The 25,118-nt window shown below is 45.2% G+C and overlaps 1 protein-coding gene across 3 annotated transcripts in view; it reads right to left on the bottom strand.

Moving 5' to 3' along the window:
* LOC112260542 (pre-B-cell leukemia transcription factor 1) overlaps positions 1-24,806 on the bottom strand; it is a 59,960-nt gene extending 35,154 nt beyond the window's left edge. Inside the window, exons 1-2 of one of the 3 annotated variants that reach the window (XM_042328800.1) lie at positions 24,106-24,806; positions 23,051-23,124 (exon numbers count right to left, since the gene is read on the bottom strand). In XM_042328800.1, the coding sequence (XP_042184734.1) occupies positions 23,051-23,124; positions 24,106-24,290 (259 nt within the window). In that variant the 5' untranslated portion in view covers positions 24,291-24,806. The remainder of the gene's footprint in view (positions 1-23,050; positions 23,125-24,105) is intronic. The other 2 variants (XM_042328801.1, XM_042328802.1) reach the window with 2 other exon arrangements.
* Positions 24,807-25,118: the final 312 nt, after the last annotated feature.

The raw sequence follows: 25,118 nt of genomic DNA, 5'->3' as shown, positions 1-25,118 counted from the left end.
GACACCCTGAGCATCGAAGGGGGTGGGGTTAACTAGGTGGGGGAGTGGGAGGACGCAGTGGAATTCATTAAGCCTAGAACCCTCTCTCCCACCCTCCCCGCCATCCCCTCAACCCTTCCTAATGGCATCAGAGGTTAGCAGAGAAGGGGCGAGCAGAGAGAGGGACAGAGAGAGAAAACATCAGTGAGGGAGTAAGTGAGTGAGTGAGTGAGTGAGTGAGTGAGTGAGTGAGTGAGTGAGTGAGTGAGTGAGTGTGTGAGAGAGAGAGAGAGAGAGAGAGAGAGGCTGTTCATGGTCTGCTGATATTCCTTACTTCTATGTAACATACCAGGCCACAGTTTGGTCAAAATAGATTTCTAAATCTCCCTTTAAAATGCCAGTTCTGATGACAGGAGGTGGCGGTAAAACAAAACCCCTCTCCCTTTGATGCACTATGACAATCTAAGTACTTTCCTGCAGTATACAGTGGTGGACTGCAGTGTTGAATAGCATAAGCAGGATGCTTTAGCATTCTGAAATAGATGTTCTGCCTGTGCAATCAGAACTTTTTAGTGTTTGATTACCCTGTGCTGCTACAGTAATCTATGGCCTCCACCACCACTGAAAGGTGCAGTGTCGTCGTCAATGGCAGCCTGACGTCACCTGTCTAAAAATGACCTGTCAGCCAGGTAAAGTGGCAGGTAGACTGTATTAAAATAGTGTGGCTATTTTCACTAGCACCAAAAGCTCAGCAGTTACCTAGCGCAAGCATTTCAGAAAGGCTTTTCAATAACAGTGGGGTCCAATGTGAACGTCACTATCAAAACAACAGCACAGAGTGGCAGCTTTTATTTCAGTGGTCACTTCAAACAGCACACACCTTTCTGTTTCTCCAATAAGCCACTGAGGAGACAGGAGAAAGAGTTTACAGCTCGATGACAGAAGGAAGAGGACTGAGAGAGGCATGATGATACAGAAGCATGTTCTATGTTGACGCTCATCTGCCAGTCAAATCTCCCCTTCAAATTGAACGGTTTAAAGGTCTCTTTCCCATCCATCCACCACAACCGTTAATCACAACGTCTCTCCGGCCAACCGTCTGACTCATAAATTTAATTCCAGCCTATTACTAGGGAACTTTAAAAGCCATCCTTCATTAATGTTAATGTTTTTTTTAGTGGAGGCCAATGGTGGTTAGAACTACATGGCTGCTTTCCCAAGCTTGTTTTACAGGCTCCAGACAGAGATGGATGCTCTGTGCTGCCTGATAGGCTGTGGGTGCCATCCATCACGCTGAGGACCCACCCACACAGCCAGTATGTCATAACACAGGGCCAAGCAGTAGAGTAGTTGATTGACAGCTTTATATGTGTGGTGTCGGTAACGATGGAGGAGAGATGTGTGGTTTTTGTTCCAGCCAGTCCTCTCCTTTGGCCTACTTTCTGAAATGAGTTGTGAAGTGAACAACAAAATAAAGAGTGAGAGAGGAAATCAATCATAATGCTGCCACGTGAGTATAAATAAACAAACAAAACACAAACACAAAAACCTACACAACTTATCAGGCAAATGAAGCCAAAACCAATGAATTCAACATAACAAAAGCTGACGATAATATTTTCCCAGTTTTAACACCAAACAGTGGAAGCAAATATATATCAAACAACAACAATAAAACATTGTGTCATGTTCTTCGTAAGGATCGGACCAAGGCGCAGCGTGAGAAGAGTTCCACATAATTTTAATAAGTCAAAACTCACTGAACAAACAACAAACAACCAAACGAAAAGTGACGCTACTGATGTGCACTAAGGCAACTATACATAGACAAGATCCCACAAAACACAAAGGGGAAATGGCTGCCTAAATATGATCCCAAATCAGAGACAATGAAAAACAGCTGTCTCTGATTGGGAACCATATCAGGTCAACATAGAAATGCAAATTCACCTAGATGACCCACCCAAGTCACGATCACGTCCCAACCAACACAGAGAAAAACCAGCTTACTATGGTCAGGGCGTGACAGTACACCCCCCCAAAGGTGTGGACTCCGACCGCAAAACCTGACTCAATAGGGGAGGGTCCGGGTGGGCATCTATGATGGATGACGCAGGGCGTCGGGGGTGGTTCCGGTGCGGGGCACATCGCCGGAAGCTCCGGACAGTGGATCGTCGCCGGAGGCTCTAGACCGTGGATTGTCGCCGGAGGAACTGGATTGAGAACCCCCGCTGGAGGCTCGGGACCGCCGACCGTCGCTGGAGGCTCGGGAGCGTCGCTGGAGGTTCCGGACTGTGGACCGTCGTTGGAGGTTCCGGACTGTGGACCGTCGCCGGAAGCTCTGGACTGGGAACCGTCGCCGGAAGCTCTGGACTGGGAACCGTCGCCGGAAGCTCTGGACTGGGAACCGTCGCCGGAAGCTCTGGACTGTGGAGGCGCACTGGAGGCCTGATGCGTGGGACCGTTACAGGTCGCACCGGGCTGAAGACACGCACCTCAGGGTGAGTGCGGGGAGGAGGCACAGGACATACTGGACTGTGGAGGCGCACTGGAGTTCAGGAGTGTAGAGCTGGCACAATGCGTCCTGGCTGGATGCTCACTTTTGCTCGATAAGTGCGGGGTGCTGGCACAGGACGCACTGGGCTGTGAAGATGCACTGGGGATACAGCACGTGAAGCCAGCGCAGGATATTCTGGTCCGAAGAGGTGTACTGGAGAGCAGAAACGCTGAGCCGGCACGACCCGTACTGGCTGGATGCCCACTCTAGCACGACAAATGCGGGGAGCTGGAATAGAGCGCACCAGGCTATGAATGCGCACTGGAGCCACCGTGCGCATCACTGCATAACACGGTTCCTGACCAGTCACACGCTCCCCACGGTAAGCACGGGGAGTTGGCTCAGGTCTAAACCCTGACTCCGCCAATCTCCCTGTGTGCCTCCCCCTCAAAATCTTTTTGGAGCTGCCTCTCGGGCTTCCGTGCTAGCTGTGTCCCCTCGTATCGTCGCCATTCCTCTTTTACTGCCTCCGCCTGCTTCCATGGCAGGGTCTTGTCCCCTGCCATTACCTCCTCCCAGGTCCAGGATGTCCTCCACTCACTTTTCTCCCGGGCCCAGGATCCCTGCTCCTCTTGAACACGCTGCTTGGTCTGTTGGTGGAGGGATCTTCTGTCACGTTCGTCGTAAGGATCGGACCAAGGCGCAGCGTGAGTAGAGTTCCACATAATTTTAATAAATCGAAACTCACTGAACAAAACAACAAACAACCAAACGAAACGTGACGCTACTGATGTGCACTAAGGCAACTATACATAGACAAGATCCCACGAAGGGGAAATGGCTGCCTAAATATGATCCCCAATCAGAGACAACGATAAACAGCGGTCTCTGATTGGGAACCATATCAGGCCAATATAAAAATACAAATTCACCTAAATGACCCACCCAAGTCCCCATCACGCCCCAACCAACACAGAGAAAAACCAGCTTACTATGGTCAGGGCGTGACACCTTGAACCTGATTTATTGGTGATGGGGTCCAGAAGCTCATTGCACTGCGTTTACTCTTAAAACACAAACAGTTATTATGGTAAAAATGATTACTATTACACCCCAATACTCCCCAAATGATCTCTATAAATAGACATATTCCTCAAATGGCACAATAAAACAGACCAAACTGGAAACACACACTCACACGCACACACATGCACACACATGCACACAAACACATATTCTGTATTCTCTCTCTCACACACATACTGTATACACAAATGGCAGAGCACAAAACATTAAACAGCTATAACATCAACAAGGACGTGGGTGGAAGTGTAAATTTTTTACATGGTAGTAATGTTTTATGAGAGGCCCCATCCACCCAGGGGCTGTATATTCTGAATGTGGTGCCGTTGAGGAACAGAAAGAAGGGGTGGGGGGTGTGTGTGGGGTTTCTGTTCGTTCACAGAAGACACACTAAATTTGGACAGTAAGTAGTATCACCCTAGCGGCGCGGTACACCGCACATTCGCAACGCCCCATTTAACCGCACACGGTGCTCCCCTCCGCTGGCTTCATTAGCATACTTCAGCAGGGCCTTGTCGGATGAAGACGGATGGGCGAAAATCAGGCTCCCTGAAACAACTGTTTTATCAAGGTTAAACTATGCACAGAGCTCTTAACCCCCCTTCCTTTACAACGCATAGGCTCTCCCAATATCAATCTATCAATATGATCGTATCTGCTGGAGCCAAATTCTCTTACTTTTAGTCTTATAATAAATGTTTATGTTTTGCCTAATTAGAATAATTAAATATTGACTTATTGAATATAAATATAAATATTTCATTATTAATTATGGAGTATGGTTGATGAAATCATGCTTTTGGTTTTCATGGTTATTTGAAAGAAATATGGAGTCTCACCTGGGCACACCCCTTTTTCCCTTCTGTTTACCTTCTGTCACGACTTCCGCCGAAGTCCGTCCCTCTCCTTGTTCGGGCGGCGTTCGGCGGTCGACGTCACCGGTCTTCTAGCCATCGCCGATCCACCTTTCATTTTCCATTTGTTTTGTCTTGTCTTCCCACACACCTGGTTTCAATTCCATCATTACATGTTGTGTATTTAACCCTTTGTTCCCCCCATGTCATTGTCTGGTATTGTTTATTGTAGTGCTTGTGCACATTATGGTGGTGTGTAACAGGTTTTGTTTTACCCATTGAGTTAGTGTTCTGTTTACGGTGGTTTTGTTTATTAAACTGCGCCGTTGTAAATCAGTTTTTGCTCTCCTACACCTGACTTCTCTGCCTCCAGTATGCACCCCCTACAGAATTCCGGACCCAACTTATGGAGTCAGCAGGAGCAGGTACCCCGGGTATAGGAGTGGAGGAGTGCGTCCGGGAGCACGCAGCAATGCTCCACCATCTTGGCACCGCCATTGACCACGTTGTCCAGAAAATGGACCGCTGGGAGAGACAGGGAGTTCTCCCAGTGCCTCCACCAGCACAACCGGGGTCTCCACTACGCGCCCCTCCTTCTCCTGGTCCCAGTGGGATTCGTCTTTCCCTTCCCCAGAAATACAATGTGACGGCTGCGAACTGCCAGAGGTTCCTGTTGCAGCTGGACTTATACCTGGCAACCGTCCACCTGGCTCATTGGAGAGAGGGAGATGCGGCGTTGGACCAGTTTGAGGAGTTCACCCGCCATTCTACCCTCGGGCGGGTAGGTGAAGACGGGTGAACTCCTCAAACTGGTCGAACATGAGCACCTCTACCATCTGAGGCAGGGGACGGGGAGCGCCCAGGAGTTCGCCCTGGGGTTTCGGACCCTGGCTGCCGGCGTGGGATGGAACGACAGGGCCCTGATCGACCATTATCGCTGCAGTCTGCGCGAGGACGTCCGTTGGGAGTTGGCCTGCAGAGACACCACCCTCACGTTCGACCAGCTGGTGGACCTGTCCATCCGGTTGGATAACCTGCTGGCTATCCGCAGACGTTCAGATCAGAGTCTGTTGGTTCCATCCCCCCGCACCCTCTCTCCGATACCCATAGAGCTGGGAGGGGCGGTGGGCAGGGAGACCAGAGGGGGTTCCAAATCGAGCACTATCTGTGGCCGCAGAGGTCACACTGCAGTTTGGTGCCAGGTTGGTTCCTCTTGGTATCGAGGCAGCAGGCAGGGCGCTCATGCGTCACTCCAGGTGAGCCGGCACCATTCTCACCCAGAGCCCTCTGTTGCACATATGTTTGTGTATGTCACTTCTCCTGAGTTTTCCCCGCATTCCCAGCATAAGGCGCTCGTCGATTCAGGCGCGGCTGGGAATTTTATAGATAGATCGCTCGCCCATAGTTTAGGGATCGCCATTGTTCCCGTGGCTATGCCCATCCCCGTTCACGCCTTAGATAGTCGACCAGGGTCAGGGTTGATTAGGGAGGCCACCACTCCTCTGGGCATGGTGATGCAGGGGGGTCACAAGGAGAGAATTAGTCTCTTCCTTATTGACTCTCCTGCATTTCCCATGGTGCTAGGCCTACCCTGGTTAGCTTGTCATGACCCCACTGTTCCTTAGCCACAGAGGGCTCTCACGGGGTGGTCGCAGGAGTGCTCGGGGAGGTGTTTAGGGGTTTCCGTTGGTGCTACTATGGTGGAAAGTCCCGACCAGGTCTCCACCGTGTGCATTCCCCTTGAATATGCCGATTTGGCCTTCGTCTTCTCCAAAAAGAAGGCGACTCAATTACCACCCCATCGACGGGGCGATTGTGCGATAAATCTCCTGGTAGACGCTGCACTTCCCAAGAGTCACGTGTATCCCCTCTCACAGGCGGAGACGGAGGCTATGGAAACATATGTCTCAGAATCCCTGTGTCGGTGGTACATTCTGTCCTCCACTTCACCCGCCTCCTCGAGTTTCTTTTTTGTGAAGAAGAAGGAGGGAGGTCTGCGCCAGTGTATTGACTATCGGGGTCTGAACCAGATCCCGGTGAGGTATAGTTACCTGCTACCACTCATAGCCACAGCGATTGAGTCAATGCACGGGGCACGCTTCTTCACTAAATTAGATCTCAGGAGCGCTTACAACCTGGTGCGTGTCTGGGAGGGAGACGAGTGGAAGATGTCTTTCAGTACCACCTCAGGGCACTTTGAGAACCTCGTCATGCTGTACGGGTTAATGAATGGGCCATCAGTCTTCCAAGCCTTTGTAGACAAGATTTTCAGGGACCTGCACGGGCAGGGTGTAGTGGTGTATATTGATGACATTCTGATATACTCCGCTACACGCGCCGAGCATGTGTCCCTGGTGTGCAGTGTGCTTGGTCGCCTGTTGGAGCATGACCTGTACGTCAAGGCTGAGAAATGCCTGTTCTTCCAGCAGTCCGTCTCCTTCCTAGGGTATCGCATTTCCAACTCAGGGGTGGAGATGGAGAGTGACCGCATTTCAGCCGTGCGTAATTGAACGACTCCCACCATGGTAAAGGAGGTGCAGCGGTTCTTAGAGTTTGCTACTACCGGAGGTTTATCTGGGGTTTTGGTCAGGTAGCGGCTCCCATTACCTCATTGCTGAAGGGGGGCCTGGTACGTTTGCAGTGGTCAGCTGAGGCGGACAGGGCTGTTAGTCACCTGAGGGCTCTGTTTACCTTGGCTCCCGTGCTGGCCCATCTGGATCCCTCTTTGGCGTTCATAGTGGATGTGGACGCATCAGAGGCTGGGATAGGAGCTGTGCTCTCTCAGCGCTCGTGTACGCCACCAAAGCTCCGCCCCTGTGCCTTCTTCTTGAAGAAACTCAGCCGGCGGAGCGAAACTATGACGTGGGGGACGGGAGCTGTTGGCTGTCGTCAAGGCCGTGAAGGTGTGGAGACATTGGCTTGAGAGGGAAGAAACACCCTTTTCTCATCTGGACTGACCACCGCAATCTGGAGTACATCCGGGCAGCGAGGAGACTGAACCCTTGCCAGGCAAGGTGGGCCATGCTTTTCACCAGTTTTGTGTTAACCCTTTCCTATAGACCAGGCTCCCAGAACGTGAAGGCAGATGCACTGTCCCGGCTGTATGACACAGAGGAAAGGTCCATGGATCCCACTCCCATACTCCCCGTCTCCTGCCTGGTGGTGCCGGTAGTTTGGGAGCTGGATGCAGACATTGAGCAGGCATTACGTGCAGAGCCCGCTCCCGTCCAGTGTCCCGCTGGGCATCTATACATCCCGTCTGCTGTTCGTGACCGGTTGATCTATTGGGCCCACACGTCACCCTCCTCTGGTCATCCTGGGATCGGTCGGACAGTGCGCTGTTTGAGCGGGAGGTACTGATGGCCTACCTTGGCTAAGGACGTGAGGGTTTATGTTTCCTCCTGCTCAGTGTGTGCCCAGTATAAGGCTTCTAGGCACCTGCCCAGAGGGAAGCTACACCCCTTACCCGTTCCACAACGGCCTTGGTCGCACCTGTCGGTGGATTTTCTTACCGATCTTCACCCCTCACAGGGTAACACCGCGATCCTGGTCGTTGTGGACACCGCGATCCTGTCGTCTCCTCCCTCTGCCCAGTCTCCCTACGGCCCTACAGACTGCGGAGGCCTTGTTCACGCACGTCTTCCGGCACTATGAGGTGCCTGAGGATATAGTGTCTGATCGAGGTCCCCAGTTCACGTCTAGGGTCTGGAAGGCGTTCATGGAATGTCTGGGGGTCTCGATCAGCCTTACTTCAGGGTTTCACCCTGAGAATAATGGGCAGGTGGAGAGAGTAAACCAGGATGTGGGCAGGTTTCTGCGGTCCTATTGCCAGGACCAGTTGGGGGAGTGGGCGGCGTTTCCTGGGCCGAGATGGCACAGAACTCGCTTTGCCACTCCTCCACTAACTTCTCTCCCTTCCTTTGTGTACTGGGGTACCAGCCGGTTCTGGCGCCTTGGCATCAGAGTCAGACCGAGGCTCCTGCGGTGAATGACTGGTTCAGGCATGCGGAGTAGACATGGGAAGCTGGCCGTGTTCACCTTCAGCGGGCCGTGCTGCGCCAAAAAGAGAACGCAGACCGTCACCGCAGTGAGGCCACGGTGGACCGGGTCTGGCTCTTGACCCGAAACCTTCCCCTCCGCCTGCCCTGTCAGAAGCTTGGTCCGCAGTTTGTGAGGCCATTTAAAGTCCTGAGGAGAGTGAACGAGGTTTGTTATAGGTTACAACTTCCCCCAGATTACCGTATTAATCTCTCTTTCCATGTGTCTTTCCTCAGGCCGGTGGTGGCTGGTCCGCTCCAGGAGTCTGAGATGCAGGAAGTTCCTCCGCCCCCTTTGGACATCGAGGGGGCCCCGGCGTACTCCATTCGCTCCATACTGGATTTGAGGCGTCGGACGGGGGGCCTTCGGTATCTCGTGGAGTGGGAGGGGTACGGTCCGGAGGAAAGGTGCTAGGTGCCGGTCGAGGAGGAGTACGCTGCAGGAGTTCCACCATCTGCGTCCGGATCGCCCTGCGCCTCGCACTCCGGGTCGTCCCAGAGGCCGGTGTCGGCGCGCTGCTAGGGCCGCGTGTCAAGGGGGGGGGGTACTGTCACGACTTCCGCCGAAGTTGGTCCCTCTCCTTGTTCGGGCGGCATTCGGCGGTCGACGTCACCGGTCTTCTAGCCATCGCCGATCCACCTTTCATTTGTTTTGTCTTGTCTTCCCACATACCTGGTTTCAATTCCATCATTACATGTTGTGTATTTAACCCTCTTTTCCCCCCATGTCCTTGTCCGGAATTGTTTATTGTAGTGCTTGTGCATGTTATGCTGGTGTGTAATTGGTTTTGTTTTACCCATTGAGTTAGTGTTCTGTTTACAGTGGTTTTGTTTATTAAACTGCGCTGTTGTAAATCAGTTTTTGCTCTCCTGCGCCTGACTACTCTGCCGCCAGTATGCACCCCCTACACCTTCCTTATAGCTACAGTATTTAGTAGTGTGGCATTATGGCTCAGCTAGGCCTGAGGGATGGAGTTATTTTTTTGACTGCTACTCCATGAACTAAAGAAAGCTGCTACTATACCCTGATGTGTTCTGTTTAAATCTGATTTAAAGAAAGCTGCTCATACACCCTGATGTGTTCTGTTTAAATCTGATTTAAAGAAAGCTGCTCATACACCCTGATGTGTTCTGTTTAAATATGATCTAAAGAAAGCTGCTCATACACCCTAATGTGTTCTGTTTAAATCTGATCTAAAGAAAGCTGCTCATACACCCTAATGTGTTCTGTTTAAATCTGATCTAAAGAAAGCTGCTACTTTTCCCTGATGTGTTCTATTTAAATCTGATCTAAAGAAAGCTGCTACTACACCCTGATGTGTTCTATTTAAATCTGATCTAAAGAAAGCTGCTCATACACCCTGATGTGTTCTGTTTAAATCTGATTTAAAGAAAGCTGCTCATACACCCTGATGTGTTCTGTTTAAATCTGATCGAAAGAAAGCTGCTACTATACCCTAATGTGTTCTGTTTAAATCTGATCTAAAGAAAGCTGCTACTTTTCCCTGATGTGTTCTATTTAAATCTGATCTAAAGAAAGCTGCTACTACACCCGGATGTGTTCTGTTTAAATCGGATCGCTTTTGCTTTATTCATAAATGGAAGATAGCATAAGAAATTAGGCTTTAAATTGGAAACGTGTAGCCTTAGTCTGGCAAATACATTATACTATCTGAGTTTTGGATTCCCGGTTTTGTGGTTGATTTGGAAGCGTGTCTAACCGCGGCATCACATACCTGTAGACTCAAGGCAAATTTTGAAATGTATTTTACGAATTGTCTTCATAGTATCGGTGAAGAGAGAGGACGAAGGAGAGGAGGGACACTATAAAGGGAAGTAATGGGGACATAATAGGATTTTATGTATTCGTGGAAGGAGACTGCTAAACATGTTGTCGAAGGCCATCTCCTATAAAACGAGCAGGCTAGTAGAGGCTGTAAAGAGGGCAAAAGGAGATCAAAGATCAAAGGTCACAATAGAAGAGTTAAATGCTCCTCAGATCAACAGTGACACAATATTGGCCAAAATAACTTGGGATATTAGTGTTGACATTTGAGAGGAAAAAGGTCTGGAAAATGTATTATAATGTACTGCAACAGGACAACTGTACTTGTGGGTATGTATTGTACATAACACATTTTTTATAATAATAATAATAATAAAACATGTGTAGGCTATGGCTACATTTGCACATCCCAATTTTATTTTGATGGGTTTTGGCTACACATTCAAATCCAATTAGTTTTAATAAACGGTATACACTTTAATATCGTTTAAATACATTTAAGTTCATTCAAAAAGTACGCCCTAGCCTCGGTGGTGTGAGTGTAGTAGTTAGCCAGCCCTCAATATCACCACAACATCTATTTACGCCCCTGTGTCGTAAAACAGCCATGTTTACCATGGAGCATAGCAGTGATGACGAGAGAGGAAGAGAATGAAGGAGAAATGACACCTAGGCAAATGAAGAACAACATCTGATGATCAATCATATGTCAAAACGTATAGAGATAGTCAGATAGGGAAACAGGGCCTGCATATGTCAGCTTTACACTTGGAGACATACTCACGTGAAGTGTCGTTAAATTCACAACACATGCCTCTCGACTCACTTTCCATTTTTCCGAGGGGAAGTTGTTATGCAATGCATCTCGCCCCCTCCTCAAATAGTGCGACACACACACTGACAGACACACAAACACACACACTCACATAAACCTGCCACCTGTGCCTTTCCCAACTCCGTGCTCCAAGGGTAAGGTGTCCATGTGATGGGGATGTGGTCTAATAATACATGTTAGAGAAGTCTATAATTTTCTGATTATGCTCAAGCTAAAAAGGAAAATGACAGCAATTAACATCATATCAGTGGGAGTTAACTGTCCAGAACTAACACTGCCAAAGGCAAGCTGGCAGACAGCAGGGAGGGGTGGGGGGAACCAACAGCTTAACATCTTTGGGATATATGCAGTATGACATAGTGAGAATAAGCTGCATGATGCAAAGTGTATTTAATCTGTAGCATGAGATTTAGTTCCATCCTAAAGGTTGTCATCATGGTCAACAGATATTAGTTTGGACATATCATACACACACCACAAATAGCCAAACCATTTCAGATTATACATTCACATCCTTCTCACAATAGAACTGTGAAAATCGGTACAACACAATTAAACTACACCAAATAGCATTGGTCCTCCTGATTCACCATCTGAAACAACAGTATTTTGTGTTCTTACTACCAAGTCTACATCACAGGACACTCTTTAAGTCCAAGTTATTGGGTTTCCAGCCCTCCTTGAAGAACTCTCCCTGGGTGTTTTAAAGGGACTTCAGAGGACCCCTACTATCTGGCTCCCAGACATGACCTTTCCTGTGATCTGTTGCCAAGCAGCCAAGCCAAGAGCTGACCTGTGTTAAAACTGTTGCTCTCACCCCGCTGTGCTAAACACTACCTGGGATGTCACTCATGTCCACCTCGGGAAGTGATCCAAAACCACATTTAAATTCACCAGCGACACAAACACATAGACGGAGTACAGAGACTCACACAAACACGCACACTGGGGATTGTGGATGTGAAGCGGTTTGATTCTGCAGACCCCAAACGACTCAAGATGGGATGCTAAATTTCTCTCTCTCTCTCTCTCGCTCGCTCGCTCGCTCTCTCTGCATTGTTATTTGTCTGGTCCTTTCCTCCTGCTGAAGGTGGGAGGCTGACAGAGACTCATGTGTGGCCCCTTTGTCTCTCACGGCAACGGCAAGGTTTATTAACATAAATTAGAATAGCTAACAGAGAGAGCGAGAGAGTACCTCGTCGTTATGCGTTACCCACGGCAACCTCTCCTCCATTCTCAATCCACCTGAACATGTGTGTGTGAAAGAGTGAGAGAGGGAGTGTGTGTGTGTATGTGTGTGTATGCGTGTCTGTCTGTGTGTGTGTGCATGTACATGTGTGCGCAAGGCACGTGTGTGTCTGTGTCAGCACCTCCCGGCATTTAAATGGGAAACTACTCTGCGATGAGGGAGACATTTCCACACCCATCTAACCCCCCTGTCCTGATGGAAATGAATGGTGCTATCTGCACTGCATGAGTCACTACACCAAGGCATTAATATCAGTAATTGAAACATCCAATCACTGCTGAAGCATCGGGCCCAGCGCGCTTCCCCATCTGACTATGTAGCACCTGATTAAGCATGCCACCATGTAAATAATATAGAAATACACTGAGTAGTTTCTTTGGTGGCAAACACAGTAATTGCATTACAGTGCATTTTTTATATATATATATTTATTTATTTTGTAAATAAAATATGATAGATACGCAGACACACACACAAACACACACAAACACACACAGACATTGATTTTACACTTCCACGTCCATGTGTGAGTGTGAAAGAATACATTGTGTGTGTGTATGTGTATGCATGTGTGTGTATGTGTCTTTACAGCAGTCCTATTACCATCCTAACCAGTGAGAGCAGAGGCGGGGAGGGAGCAGCAACATTGATTGGTGTTGATTCCGTCTGGGCAGTGAGCAGCGACTGACAGTGCTCCTAAGCCGCAGCGAAAGGCAACCATTACTCTTGTTCTGGTTTAAGTAGAGTGTATTAATTTGTGTCATTTTTACGAAGTCGGGCAGGGAAGGGCCTCTCACCATTTCATGTTTGACTCTTCACTGCAGCCATGGGGGTTCCTTTATACACCACCATGCTGCCAAACACTGCACTAGTCAAATGTGAGCAGAGGGCGCAAGAGACATGATCCCAGACACTCAAATTAAACAATATAAATAAACGGGGTGTTTATATGGCAATCAACCAAGATATTTTAAAATAAATCTGATTGGATAAGGTTGAAATACATTGCGGTACAGCAGCCCACATTACTACATAGTAGCCTACAAACTAGAGAAATAAATCCTAACAAGCGACAGCTGTGAATAAGGAACCCTCATTCTAAAGAATTGACAAGTGTTACTATGTAGTGGCATGCACGTAGGACATAAGGTGACCACATGTGACCCTATGTCCGGCGTCCCGCAACCAAACAATCGTTTCCCGCATTTTATCAACAAATTCAAATACCACCAATTTAGAAAAAAAGGTTGATTTGTCCCGTATTTCAGACAGACATTCCAACCTGTCTCTTGCAGTCACGTTGCACTTGAAAGTATGTACAGTACCAGTCAAAAGTTTGAACACACCTACTCATTCAATGGTTTTTCTTTATTTTCACTATTTTCTACATTGTAGAATAATAGTGAAAACATCTAAACTATGAAATAACACATATGGAATCATGTAGTAACCAAAAAAGTGTGAAACAAATTCAAATATATTTTATATTTGAGATTCTTCAAATTAGCCACCGTTTGCCTTGATGACAGCTTTGCACACTCTTGGCATTCTCTCAACCAGCTTCATGAGGTAGTCACCTGGAATGCATTTCAATTAACAGGTGTGCCTTGTTAAAAGTTCATTTGTGGAATTTCTTTCCTTCTTAATGCGTTTGAGACAATCAGTTGTGTTGTGACAAGGTAGAGGTGGTATATAGAAGATAGCCCTATTTGGTAAAAGACCAAATCCATATTATGGCAAGAACAGCTCAAATAAGCAAAGAGAAATGACAGTCTATTAGAATTTCTAGAATTTCAAGACATTTCTTCAAGCGCAGTCGCAAAAACTATCAAGCGCCATAATGAAACTGGCTCTCATGAGGACCACCACAGGAAAGGAAGACCCAGAGTTACCTCTACTGCAGAGGATACATTCATTAGAGTTACCAGCCTTAGAAATTGCAGCCCAAATAAATGCTTCATAGAGTTCAAGTAACAGACACATCTCAACTGTTCAGAGGAGATTGCGTGAATCAGGCCTTCGTGGTCAAATTGCTGCAAAGAAACCACTACTAAAGGACACCAATAATAAGAAGAGACTTGCTTGTGCCAAGAAACACAAGCAATTGACATTAGACCGGTGGAAATGTTATCCTTTGGTTTGATGAGTCCAAATGTGAGATTTTTGGTTCCAACCCCTGTGTCTTTGTGAGACGCAGAGTAGGTGATCTCCGCATGTGTGGTTCCCACCGTGACGCATAGAGGAGGTGTGATAGTGTGAGGGTGCTTTGCTGGTGATGGTGTCTGTGATTTATTTAGAATTCAAGGCACACTTAACCAGCATGGCTACCACAGCATTCTGCAGCGATACACCATCCCATTTGGTTTGCGCTTAGTGGGCCATTGTCCAGTTTTTCAGCAGGACAGTGACCCAACACACCTCCAGGCCATGTAAGGGCTATAGGACCAAGAAGGAGAGTGACAGAGTGCTGAGGATGACCTGGCCTCCACAATTACCTGACCTCAACCCAATTGAGATGGTTTGGGATGAGTTGCTCAACATATGTGGGAACTCCTTCAAGATTGTTGGAAAAACATTTCAGGTGAAGCTGGTTGAGAGAGGGTGGCAACTTTGAAGAATCTCAAATATAAAATATATTTTGTTTGATTTGTTTTTGGTTACTACATAATTCCATATGTGTTATTGCATAGTTTTGATGTCTTCACTATTATTCTACAATGTAGAAAATAGTAAAAAGAAAGAAAAACCCTTGAATGAGTAGGTGTGTCCAAACTTTTGACTGGCACTGTATATTATAAGGATGAGGTAGCTAAGCCCACTGGTGATATTAAACACTTCTCCAATCATTGTTGAGATCTGATATCCTGTGCAGTGCAAGATGAGACATAGGCAAATGTGATAGGCCTATCGTGAACCAATCATTTTTCTCAAATCCTTTTGGACAATATTCCAGCTAAACTTGGAGAGGACAGTTAGGCATCCTTACCACTTAATTACTTCCAAACAGCGTGCTTCTGATGAAGATCTATAACAGTACGTAAATAGCCTTATTAGACTGAAAGATATCAGGTCATTTCATCAAACTTGTGAAGCTCTTACTTGCTCATTCAACATATTTGCTTATACTTCACTCAATCCAGTCTTAAAAAACTCCAAAACGAACTGTTTTAAATTCCCTGAGACCAACCGGAAATGTTTCCTTGGCCAAATATTCAGAGATTTCAATAAAACAACCACACGTCGTCTCTCGTTTCTACATCAACAGAGTGCTGCCGGAGCACACCGGAGCGCAACTTCTCACACTGGTGCTCATTTAGTAAAGTTAGATCAAAGCTGAATCAATGTCTTGGAAGATCACAATGATAGTATAACGTTACTGTTACACCACAAACACCACCTCATTTCTTGGGGCCAAAACTCAACAGCACGCGCACACAATGGGCTTTGATTTAAACAAAATACAGGAAGGCTATATAGTTTGTTAACACCATAAGCTCTAATTTACTCACGAAACAGTAACTAAAGAACATCTAAATGCACATTCCCATTAAACTGATTGAGATCAAATGATTGACATGCAGATGCAGTTTGCTCATTTCACTGGTAAAATGTGAAGAATTATCATTGACTAATGAGAGTGATGATACCATTGCCTATTTTGAAGTTAGGTATGCCTAACCTGGTGTTTGAAGGTATTAAACATCTAAACATGTACTGAGACATTAGGCAGACGTTGTAATTGGGGGATGCATTTTATGCATATTCTATATCGATATTCAATATCTGTCAGTACAAACTTTGAGAAATTTCAATTTCACACATTTCAATCCCACATATGAACTACACAGTACTGCAGTAACTGAGTGTGATTTGACCACCTTTTTAGACAGAAATAAAGCAGATGGAATTTCAGACTGCATGAATGAACATTTGAAAACCATGTAAGAAAACCACTTCAAATTGCTCCCAAAGAAGAACAATAGTCGAGGAGACTCTCCACTGTGATTCATTTGTTATTGTTGTTGTTTTCTAGGATTGAAAACTGCATTAGAGACAAACATCAGATAAAACTAAAAACTCCACTGCGCTGTGAAGCAAATTTCCTCTCTAAAGCAATTTAGTGTCAGATAAGTGGGAAGACATTCTTACTGTAATGGATCTGAATATGATATCTGTCAGACAAGTAAGAACAAAGCCTTTTATAAAAGCCGCGTTTGCAGAATGGCCGATACGATACTGCTGTATCAGATGACCAAATTGAGAGGAGTGCAGTAAACAGACTGTAAATAGTCTGTAAATAGAAATACAATACATTCATATGATTGTTGAATAAGTACTGTACAATGAAATATCTCTCTCTCTCTCTCTTTATCCTACCTGTTCCCATAGAGTGGTAGGGCGTATAACATGTTGGGGAGAACACAAGAGGAAAATGTTTGGTTGAGCACAAACTGAACAGTAGGCTACATGTAGATACAGGGATGATGGGCTATTTCAAGTGGCAAAAATCAATGGGAACAACTTCCCCTTTAGCTTTATGAAATACTTCCAATATCTAGGTATTTATGCACACTCCAAAAAAATGACACATTCACCTGAGGAATCGATACTGAACATTATTCCACCCAAAGGGAAATTATTTGTATTAATATAACTATTTGTTGATCACCCAGAGGAACAGTGTACCACCCCCCCCACATACACACTATTCCACCTTATTATTATTTTACCTTATTTTTATTTTACCTTTATTTAACTAGGCAAGTCAGTTAAGAACAATTCTTATTTTCAATGATGGCCTAGGAACAGTGGGTTAACTGCCTTGTTCAGGGGCAGAACGACATATTTTTACCTTGTCAGCTCAGGGATTCAATCTTGCAACCTTTCGGTTACTAGTCCAAAGCTCTAACCACAAGGCTACCTGCCACCCCATATGACCATTCCAATCGCCAGACCTGTTATCATAGCAAATTACCAGCTCCCACCTCAGATATACAGGGTGTAATTAGCCTATTAAAACATGATTAACATGTCTCAATTACCACACTCACCATTTGCATAATTTATAAGCTGTTCTAATTGCAAGTGTGGGTTCAGATGATGGTAGAATGGGGAACAGCAGAAACACTGGTCATGTCTTGCCGGCTCTGAACAACTGAAGTGATTCTGAAGTGTGTCTGTCTGTTAGCTCTGTCAAAGTCCTACACCGTAGATAGGAAGAGAATCTTCTTCAGCATCCCAGAAGGGAAAGACAAAGCATTAGTTTTCCCACCGGTAAAGGCATCTAGTCTATTTCTGTACAACAGATATTTTCTGAAAATACAAAATAAATCCACTCTTGTTCATTATCCTATATTTACATTTGCTAGGGAGAGCGTTGAGAGGTTTGTTCAAACTACTAGGCTAATCAATGTAGAAACTACGTACGTTTTTGGAAAAACTTTGAAAGATTTTTGGGTACCATTTATGAGAGAACAGAGAGAGCTGTGTTCACTCTTATTTCTGTTGAAACTAAAACCCTGGATGGGATAAAATGCTGCTTCTGCACTTCCAACAGGGCAGGCCAGATATACTGTCTGCCTGCTTACACGGTGGGGAAACCAAGGACATAGCCATTAGTTTCAGGACAGACTGCGGCACATCACAGACTAATGCCTCCATCTGTCAGCGGAGATGAGTGGAGAGTAACAAAGAGAGGGAACACTGACCTCTGAACTCATCATGGACTGCCATGTCAATTAAATACTGGAAAACTGCAGCTACAACAACACAACACCAGTGTCCAGTCCAGACTCTCCGTGGCTAAACCAAGCAGACCATAATCCACAATACTGATGTAGCTGATGCATTTACTACAGTAGCTTACTGGGCTATGGAACCAACCGAATAGTTATATGACGTTCTAGTATCACTAAATTTACTGCAAGTCCACCACTAAATCATTAGCTAGTAAATACATAGCCATCAAAGCAAATTTGGTCAAAGAAAATATGTGCAGGTTTGCCCTAGTCTAATGAAAGGATACCAGTGTTCTCCAGATGTGTTTAAGTATATAAGAACCAACCCAGACTTCAACTTCAATCACAGGTACAATTTACAGTGCTGCAATATGCTCAACATCGAAAGCACAGCAATCATATTATCCAGTAATGTGAAAACTAGTAGCTTGATGGCATGGGTCACTGAGTTCGCCAGGTCTTTAGCTCTGACAACTCAAAGTGGGATCATATTTAACATGCAGGAGATATTCATTTGACCAGAGTCTGGGAGTAATGTGTGGCTGTCGACACACATTGGCCTGGTAAAGAGAGAGAGAGAGACGAGAGAGAGAGAGAGAGAGAGAGAGATGAGAGAGAGAGAGACAAGAGAGAGAGAGAGTTCTGGCCTGTAACCTGACACCCAGAAACATAGTCTTAGTGTCTGGCTTCTCTTACTTGGTCAACCTGTACGTGCCAGCACCACTATCCGCAATGGTTCCACAGACACTCACACTCTTCCCTCTGTCACAAGTACAGGTAACACACACATACATGGCAAATAAAAACACAATGCTAAGCACTTTCAGGAATTTTACAAATAAACACACGCTTTCCTAAAATAGCTGAAAACAGTAACACAATCCACCTGTAAATTTCACAGCTGATGAGCAGCCCTATGCTTGTTAAAGCTGGCTAAATATCTTCTGCCATGACACCTGGCTGACCGCAGCACAGATCTATGGGGAGCACAAATCTATGGGCGTGGGCTGGGCATGGGGGGTCGGGGAGCAGGGTCAGGAGTTAAGGCCTGCTCTGCCTGCTATTGGAATTGCAGTCCTGCCTCAGTTGTCAGCTGCTTTCCAAAGGAAGGCCATATCGCTGCTGTCAACACGCGCCCACCACTTACATGCCACACCAAGGAGAGAAGCAACCAGGGAACACGCCATGCATACATATACACATATACACTGAACAGAAATATAAACGCAACATGTAAATTATTGGTCCCATGTTTCATGAGCTGAAATAAAAGATACCAGAAATGTTCCATACACACAAAAAGCTTATTTCTCTCAAGCGTTGTGCACAAATGTGTTTACATCCCTGTTATTGCGCATTTCTCCTTTGCCAAGATAATCCATCCACCTGACAGGAGTGCCATATCCAGAAGCTGATTAAACAGCATGATCATTACACAGGTGCACCTTGTGCCGGGGATAATAAAACGGCACTCTAAAATGTGCGTTTTTTTCACACAACCCAATTCCCCAGATGTCTCAAGTGAGGGAGCGTGCAATTGGCATGCTGGCTACAGGAATGTCCACCAGAGCTGTTGCCAGAGAATTTAATGTTAATTTATCTACCATAAGCCACCTTGAACTTTGTTTTAGAGAATTTGGCAGTACGTCCAACCGGCCTCACAACCGCAGACCACATGTAACCATGCCAGCCCAGGACCTCCACATCCAGCTTCTTCACCTGTGGGATCATCTGACACCAGCGACCACGACAGATGATGAAACTGTGAGTTTGCACAATAAAATAATAATTCCACAAACTGTCAGAAACTGTCTCAGGGAAGCTCATCTGCATGCTCGTTGTCCTCACTAGCGTCTTGACCAGTGAGGTGTCGTAACCAACTTCAGTGGGCAAATGTTCACCTTCGATGGCCACTGGCACACTGAAGAAGTGTGCTCTTCACGGATGAATCCCGGTTTCAACTGTACCGGGCAGATGGCAGACAGCGTGTATGGTGTCGTGTGGGCAAGTGGTTTGCTGATGTCAACATTGTGAACAGAGTGCCCCATGGTGGCGGTGGGGTTATGGTATGGGCAGACATAATCTACATAATCTGTTCCAGTTCCCGCCAATATTCAGAAACTTCGCACAGCCATTGAAGAGGAGTGGGGCAACGTTCCACCATCCACAATCAACAGCCTGATCAACTCTATGCGAAGGAGATGTGTCACTTTGCATGAGGCAAATAGTGGTCACACCAGATGCTGACGACTGGTTTTCTGATCAATGCCCCTACTTTTTTAATGGTATCTGCGACCAACAGATGCATATCTGTATTCCCAGTCATGTGAAATCCATAGATTAGGGCCTAATTTATTTATTGCAATTGACTGATTTCTTTATATGAACTATAAGTCTGTAAAATCTTTGCAATTGTTGCATGTTGCATTATATATCCAGATGATGATACTTAAAACAATTGAATTAAAAACGTTTTCTTTAAATGCTTAATCCGATCTACAGAAGGAAAGCCAACCTACAGCGTCACATCCAACCTACAGGGGCATATCTATAATATCCTCTTAGTGCTTTCACGGAAGGGGACACAACAGTCACATAAGCCTGCTGATTTAATAGTCTCTCCTCTCAATCCTCCAGAGACTCTGGCTGCAACAATGTAAAACTGAGGAGAAGCTGACTCTTTATAAAATAATATAAAAAGGACCTGACAAATTACAGGCTGTTCTTTTTGCACACTGCGCTCAGCACATTTGGCTGTAAATGTCATGGTGAAGGTTTGAGTCATTTTCTACTGTCGCTGCAGTGGATTTCTGGGCTTCGGTCTGCACAGGGGGGAAACTATCTACGCCCGCAAGATGAACAGAAACTAGACACACGTGTGAAAAGATACAGAAGGAATAGTGTGATACCAAGTGGTCTAAGAACTTTTTTTCTATTTGGATCAAATTCATCCAAATAACAAAGCGTTCTGTTTTTGCACTAAAATACTTTAGCCACATGCTGATAGCACATCTTCACTCACTGAGAGAAGCATCATCCAGATCAAATGTAACAACGAGAGAAATCAGAGAACTAACTCAGTATGACTCTCGCCAGCAACACAAGGCATGCAGCACTTGAGTATCACCAAAACAGAAAGGGGGGGGGGTGAACCGGTAAACTCTTCAAAAGGGATTCCCCCATGGTGCTTTTATCCTGAGGGCCCAAGTACATTGAATTCCGACCGACCAACTGAAACCCTGTCAAAGGAGGCTAAACACTCGACAGAGACCAAAACATTAGCCAAACTAAATTCACTCAAGATAGTAGAAAAGGGAGTAGAAGACAAACAAAAAAATCTACGGTTATCTATGTTGAAACGTTACCTTCAACACCATTTTTTCCCTCTAAATTAAGACGTAGAAAGTCAGCAGGCCAAGAGAGTTGCTTTAGTCAGAAGCCCCCAGGTTCCTGGTTGCCAGGAACAGTGGGAAGAGACGAGAAGCAGGGGAGGGGGAGGAGGGGGAAAAAGGCCAAGTCACTTTGTTCTTCTTCATTTTGGAAACGAACTCTGGTTGAACCCAGAGCGACGCCAGGCAGTTTAAAAAGAGCCAGGCATAATTCTCTCCCTGCTCTAAGCATTCTCCTGAGAAGTAAGGGGGCCGTGGGCAGGGGGCCAACCTCACTGGCTACTTCTCAGAATGGACTTCATTTCTTCTCTTCCTTTTTTTCTAAAATGAAAATCACACAGTGTCTTCTGTTAATAACTTGTCTTTTTTAAGCCCTGCGCCAGAGTCTGACTCACAGTAATGAAATGTCTGTAAATTAGCCTTTAGGGCAAATTAGGAAGACGATACAACGGACTGATTTTATTGATCTTCCATTTGTTTTCGGATTTCTCTGACTGGTTATAGACCGTCATAATAGTAGCTGGTAACACTTCTCACTTTAAATTGATAACATCCTCTAATAATTTCAAAAGAGGATCCCGTTAAAAGGCATGTTCAGAGATATATGCCTTCGGAGATGTGTATTAGAGATTGCAGTTTGATTTCCATTTTCTAAAGAGACATATTTAGTAGGTTAGAACTGTTCTTCCAGGCATATTCACATGCTTTCTTTCATAAACAGAGACAAGCGCATCTTTCTTTTAATCTTGTGTTAAGTGCCTATATTTCCCAAATTCCTCGACATGACTTTGACCCTCGCTTCAAACCCAAACAGAGAGAGTCCCTCTGGCCAGCATCAGCATGTAGAAACACTAAAAGCTCATCACAAACAAACACTTGGCAAGGAAAAACATGATGATGCAGAACTGATTGAATAAAGTACAGCCCTAATAAATGGCTCAATGACAACAACTTGGTCCCACGGTAAAGTCCTGTCCTCTCTACTGTCTGTTCTGATTGTTTGTGGCTGCTATGGCACACCATATTAAATACAAATTCAAATACCGACTGACACACATAAGGATGTTTGGTTTTAAGGGAATAAATGTAAATCAAATCAAATGTTATTTTCCACATGCGCCGAATACAACAGGTGTCGACCTTACCGTGAACTGCTTACTTACAGGCCCTTAACCAACAATGCAGATCCAGAAGTAGAGTTAATAAAATATTTACTAAATAATCTAAAGTTGAAAAAAATCAAATCAAATCGAAGTAACACAAGAAATTGACATAACAATAATGAGGCTATATACAGAGGGTACAGGTACCGAGTCAATGTGCAGGGGTACAGGTTAGTTGAGGTCATTTGTAAAGTGACAATGCAAAGATAATAGTAGATACAGTAGGATGTCACAAAGCATCATGTTGTATTGTAGAACCATTTTGTTAGACTATGGGGTGATCACCTGAACAACATATGTAGAGAAATATGATATCAACATTTCTCATATTCAAACGATGGTGTTATAAATAGTGTAGGCCACAAGTTGTCCAGGCCATAATTGCTTCATAAAAATGCTGATGCAAGTCATTGTTTTAATGTGGTAGAATTTCACCTTACCTGTTTTCTCTTTTATATCGCACAAGATGTTGAAGAGAGCCGGTTTCATCCTGTGACAATTCAGGGCATGTTTCCTATAAAAAGAGAAAACACACAACTTTAAACCATATTCAATAAGACCAGGAGATGGTAATAGTTAGTGGTAAAGTGTTCTGCTTGTGCTTGTATCATATCTAAAATGAGCAGACTGGTTTGATCACTGTCAATTTGACGAGGAAGTATAACGCTCATCTTTGCAATGGGTATTGATATTGTATATTTGTTCAGATTTGACATACTTAACCAACCAACCCTTCAATCAAAGTGATCTAGTCTAAACACCTATTGTATAGCATAGTGCTATTCTTCAATGGAGAAAAGACTTCTGTCTCATCAAACCACATCTGGAACCCTTGTCGTGCCACTACACTTGATCCCTAATGAACTATAATTTATTAACATGAAAGGGTCATTGCAATTTCAAAACACAGTGGGATGTTCGTAATGAATAGGACACAGTCTATCCTATGTAATCTATTCTTGCACAGGAGCATGTGAATAGATGTCATTGGCTCAATTTCGACGCACAGCACTGGTGCTTTGATAATCCTTATTGCCATTGGCTAAAAAGAAACAAAGTATCCAAAAGCAATGCATCCGCAACATGTATTACGGCGAGGAATTACTGCGTAATCTCGTTTGTAACAAGATAAGGCGATTTGGAAATTGAGAAGTGGATGCAACCCGCTCCACAGTTCAGAATAGGTATAGTTGCAGTAGCTTAATAGTGTCATTCACGTTTAAACATTAAAACATGTTTGATAACACTGTTAATATAAAAGTTCACTTTCACAAGATAAAAACTGTTAGGCTGAAGGGAGTTTTAACGTCACGCACTTTATCATCTACGAGTAGTTGTTGCGTTGGGGTGGGCGTTAATTGTTTCGTTGGATAGCCCACTGAAATGAACGCACATCATATTGTTACAATGTACAGCACAGTAGTTATTTCTTAATTCATGAATCTGTTATTTTGATAACGCTTTGAACATATTATCATTTCCTATGCCACCGTACCTGGCCTGCGCTTCGTCCAGGCTTTGGTCTGTGATGGTCATTATTTGCTGTAATATGTCTCCAATGTCCTGCTTTCTTCCATCTCCGTCCGTCCCTCCCGTGCCATCCTGCATATGTTGTGCCAGGCCGGGGTGTCCGGCCATGCCTACGCCGTGGGAGTGCATCAACCGAGGCTGCTCGTCCATCCTTGACCGCGGTCTCTGCCTCGCCCCCAACTGACCAACACTTTTTTTACGGCAACAGAATAAATATCCTTGGAAATTCCTTTGGAACCCCCCCGTCTCTCCTCCTTTCTCACCCGCTCTCTCTCTTTTCTCTCTCCCTGGTAGACTAAGCTTTCCTGGATCGGGGAGGGAATCAAAATGACAAATGCTCTCTCTCCCAGCTGGTTTGGGTGAAATCCGATCTGAATAGCTGGTTTTGGCTCTGACCACTCCTGCACAGCTAGCCTACTGTAGAAAAAAGCAGATTCAACTTAAAGGTTCGTGTCGTGTCAAAAGTGACGTGCGCAAAGCCTGTAATATGCGATTCCCAATTTCCTTGAAAGCTTGATGGACGAAACATGTAGTCACTCTCTCTGAGGGTTAGATGTTGAAAGTAACACCAACTGTAAACTGTTACGCTTATGTCTAGCAACTGACACATAACCAGAATATGGAATAAAAGCCTCCGCCCCCTAAACCACGATTGGAGAAGAAGAAAAGAAGTAAGTCCTACCTCGGTCTTCTGTAGAAACGTCGATCATATTTCTCGGGAAGGTGGGACGCGGCAATAAACGTAAGGAGATATGACGGTTAACATTGGGTCTGGACGGGGTGCATGGCAATACAATGGGATAGAGACTGAATATGTAATAAATCATTTTGCTTGGCACCAACACTCTGCTACTGATGTCTGCTTTTTATGTCACAAGGAACAGACACTCCCCTGTCTGAAATAATGCATCGTCTTGTTCCACTACAGATTAACCTGGCTATTACTTATTCACATCAATCAATATGCCAAGTAAAAAT

This window comes from Oncorhynchus tshawytscha, linkage group LG10 (genome assembly GCF_018296145.1).
Source record: "Oncorhynchus tshawytscha isolate Ot180627B linkage group LG10, Otsh_v2.0, whole genome shotgun sequence".
In the NCBI taxonomy this organism is placed as follows: Eukaryota; Metazoa; Chordata; class Actinopteri; order Salmoniformes; family Salmonidae; genus Oncorhynchus; species Oncorhynchus tshawytscha.
The sequence above is the reverse complement of the archived record's forward strand: the minus strand, read 5'-3'. Positions and strand labels throughout refer to the sequence as shown.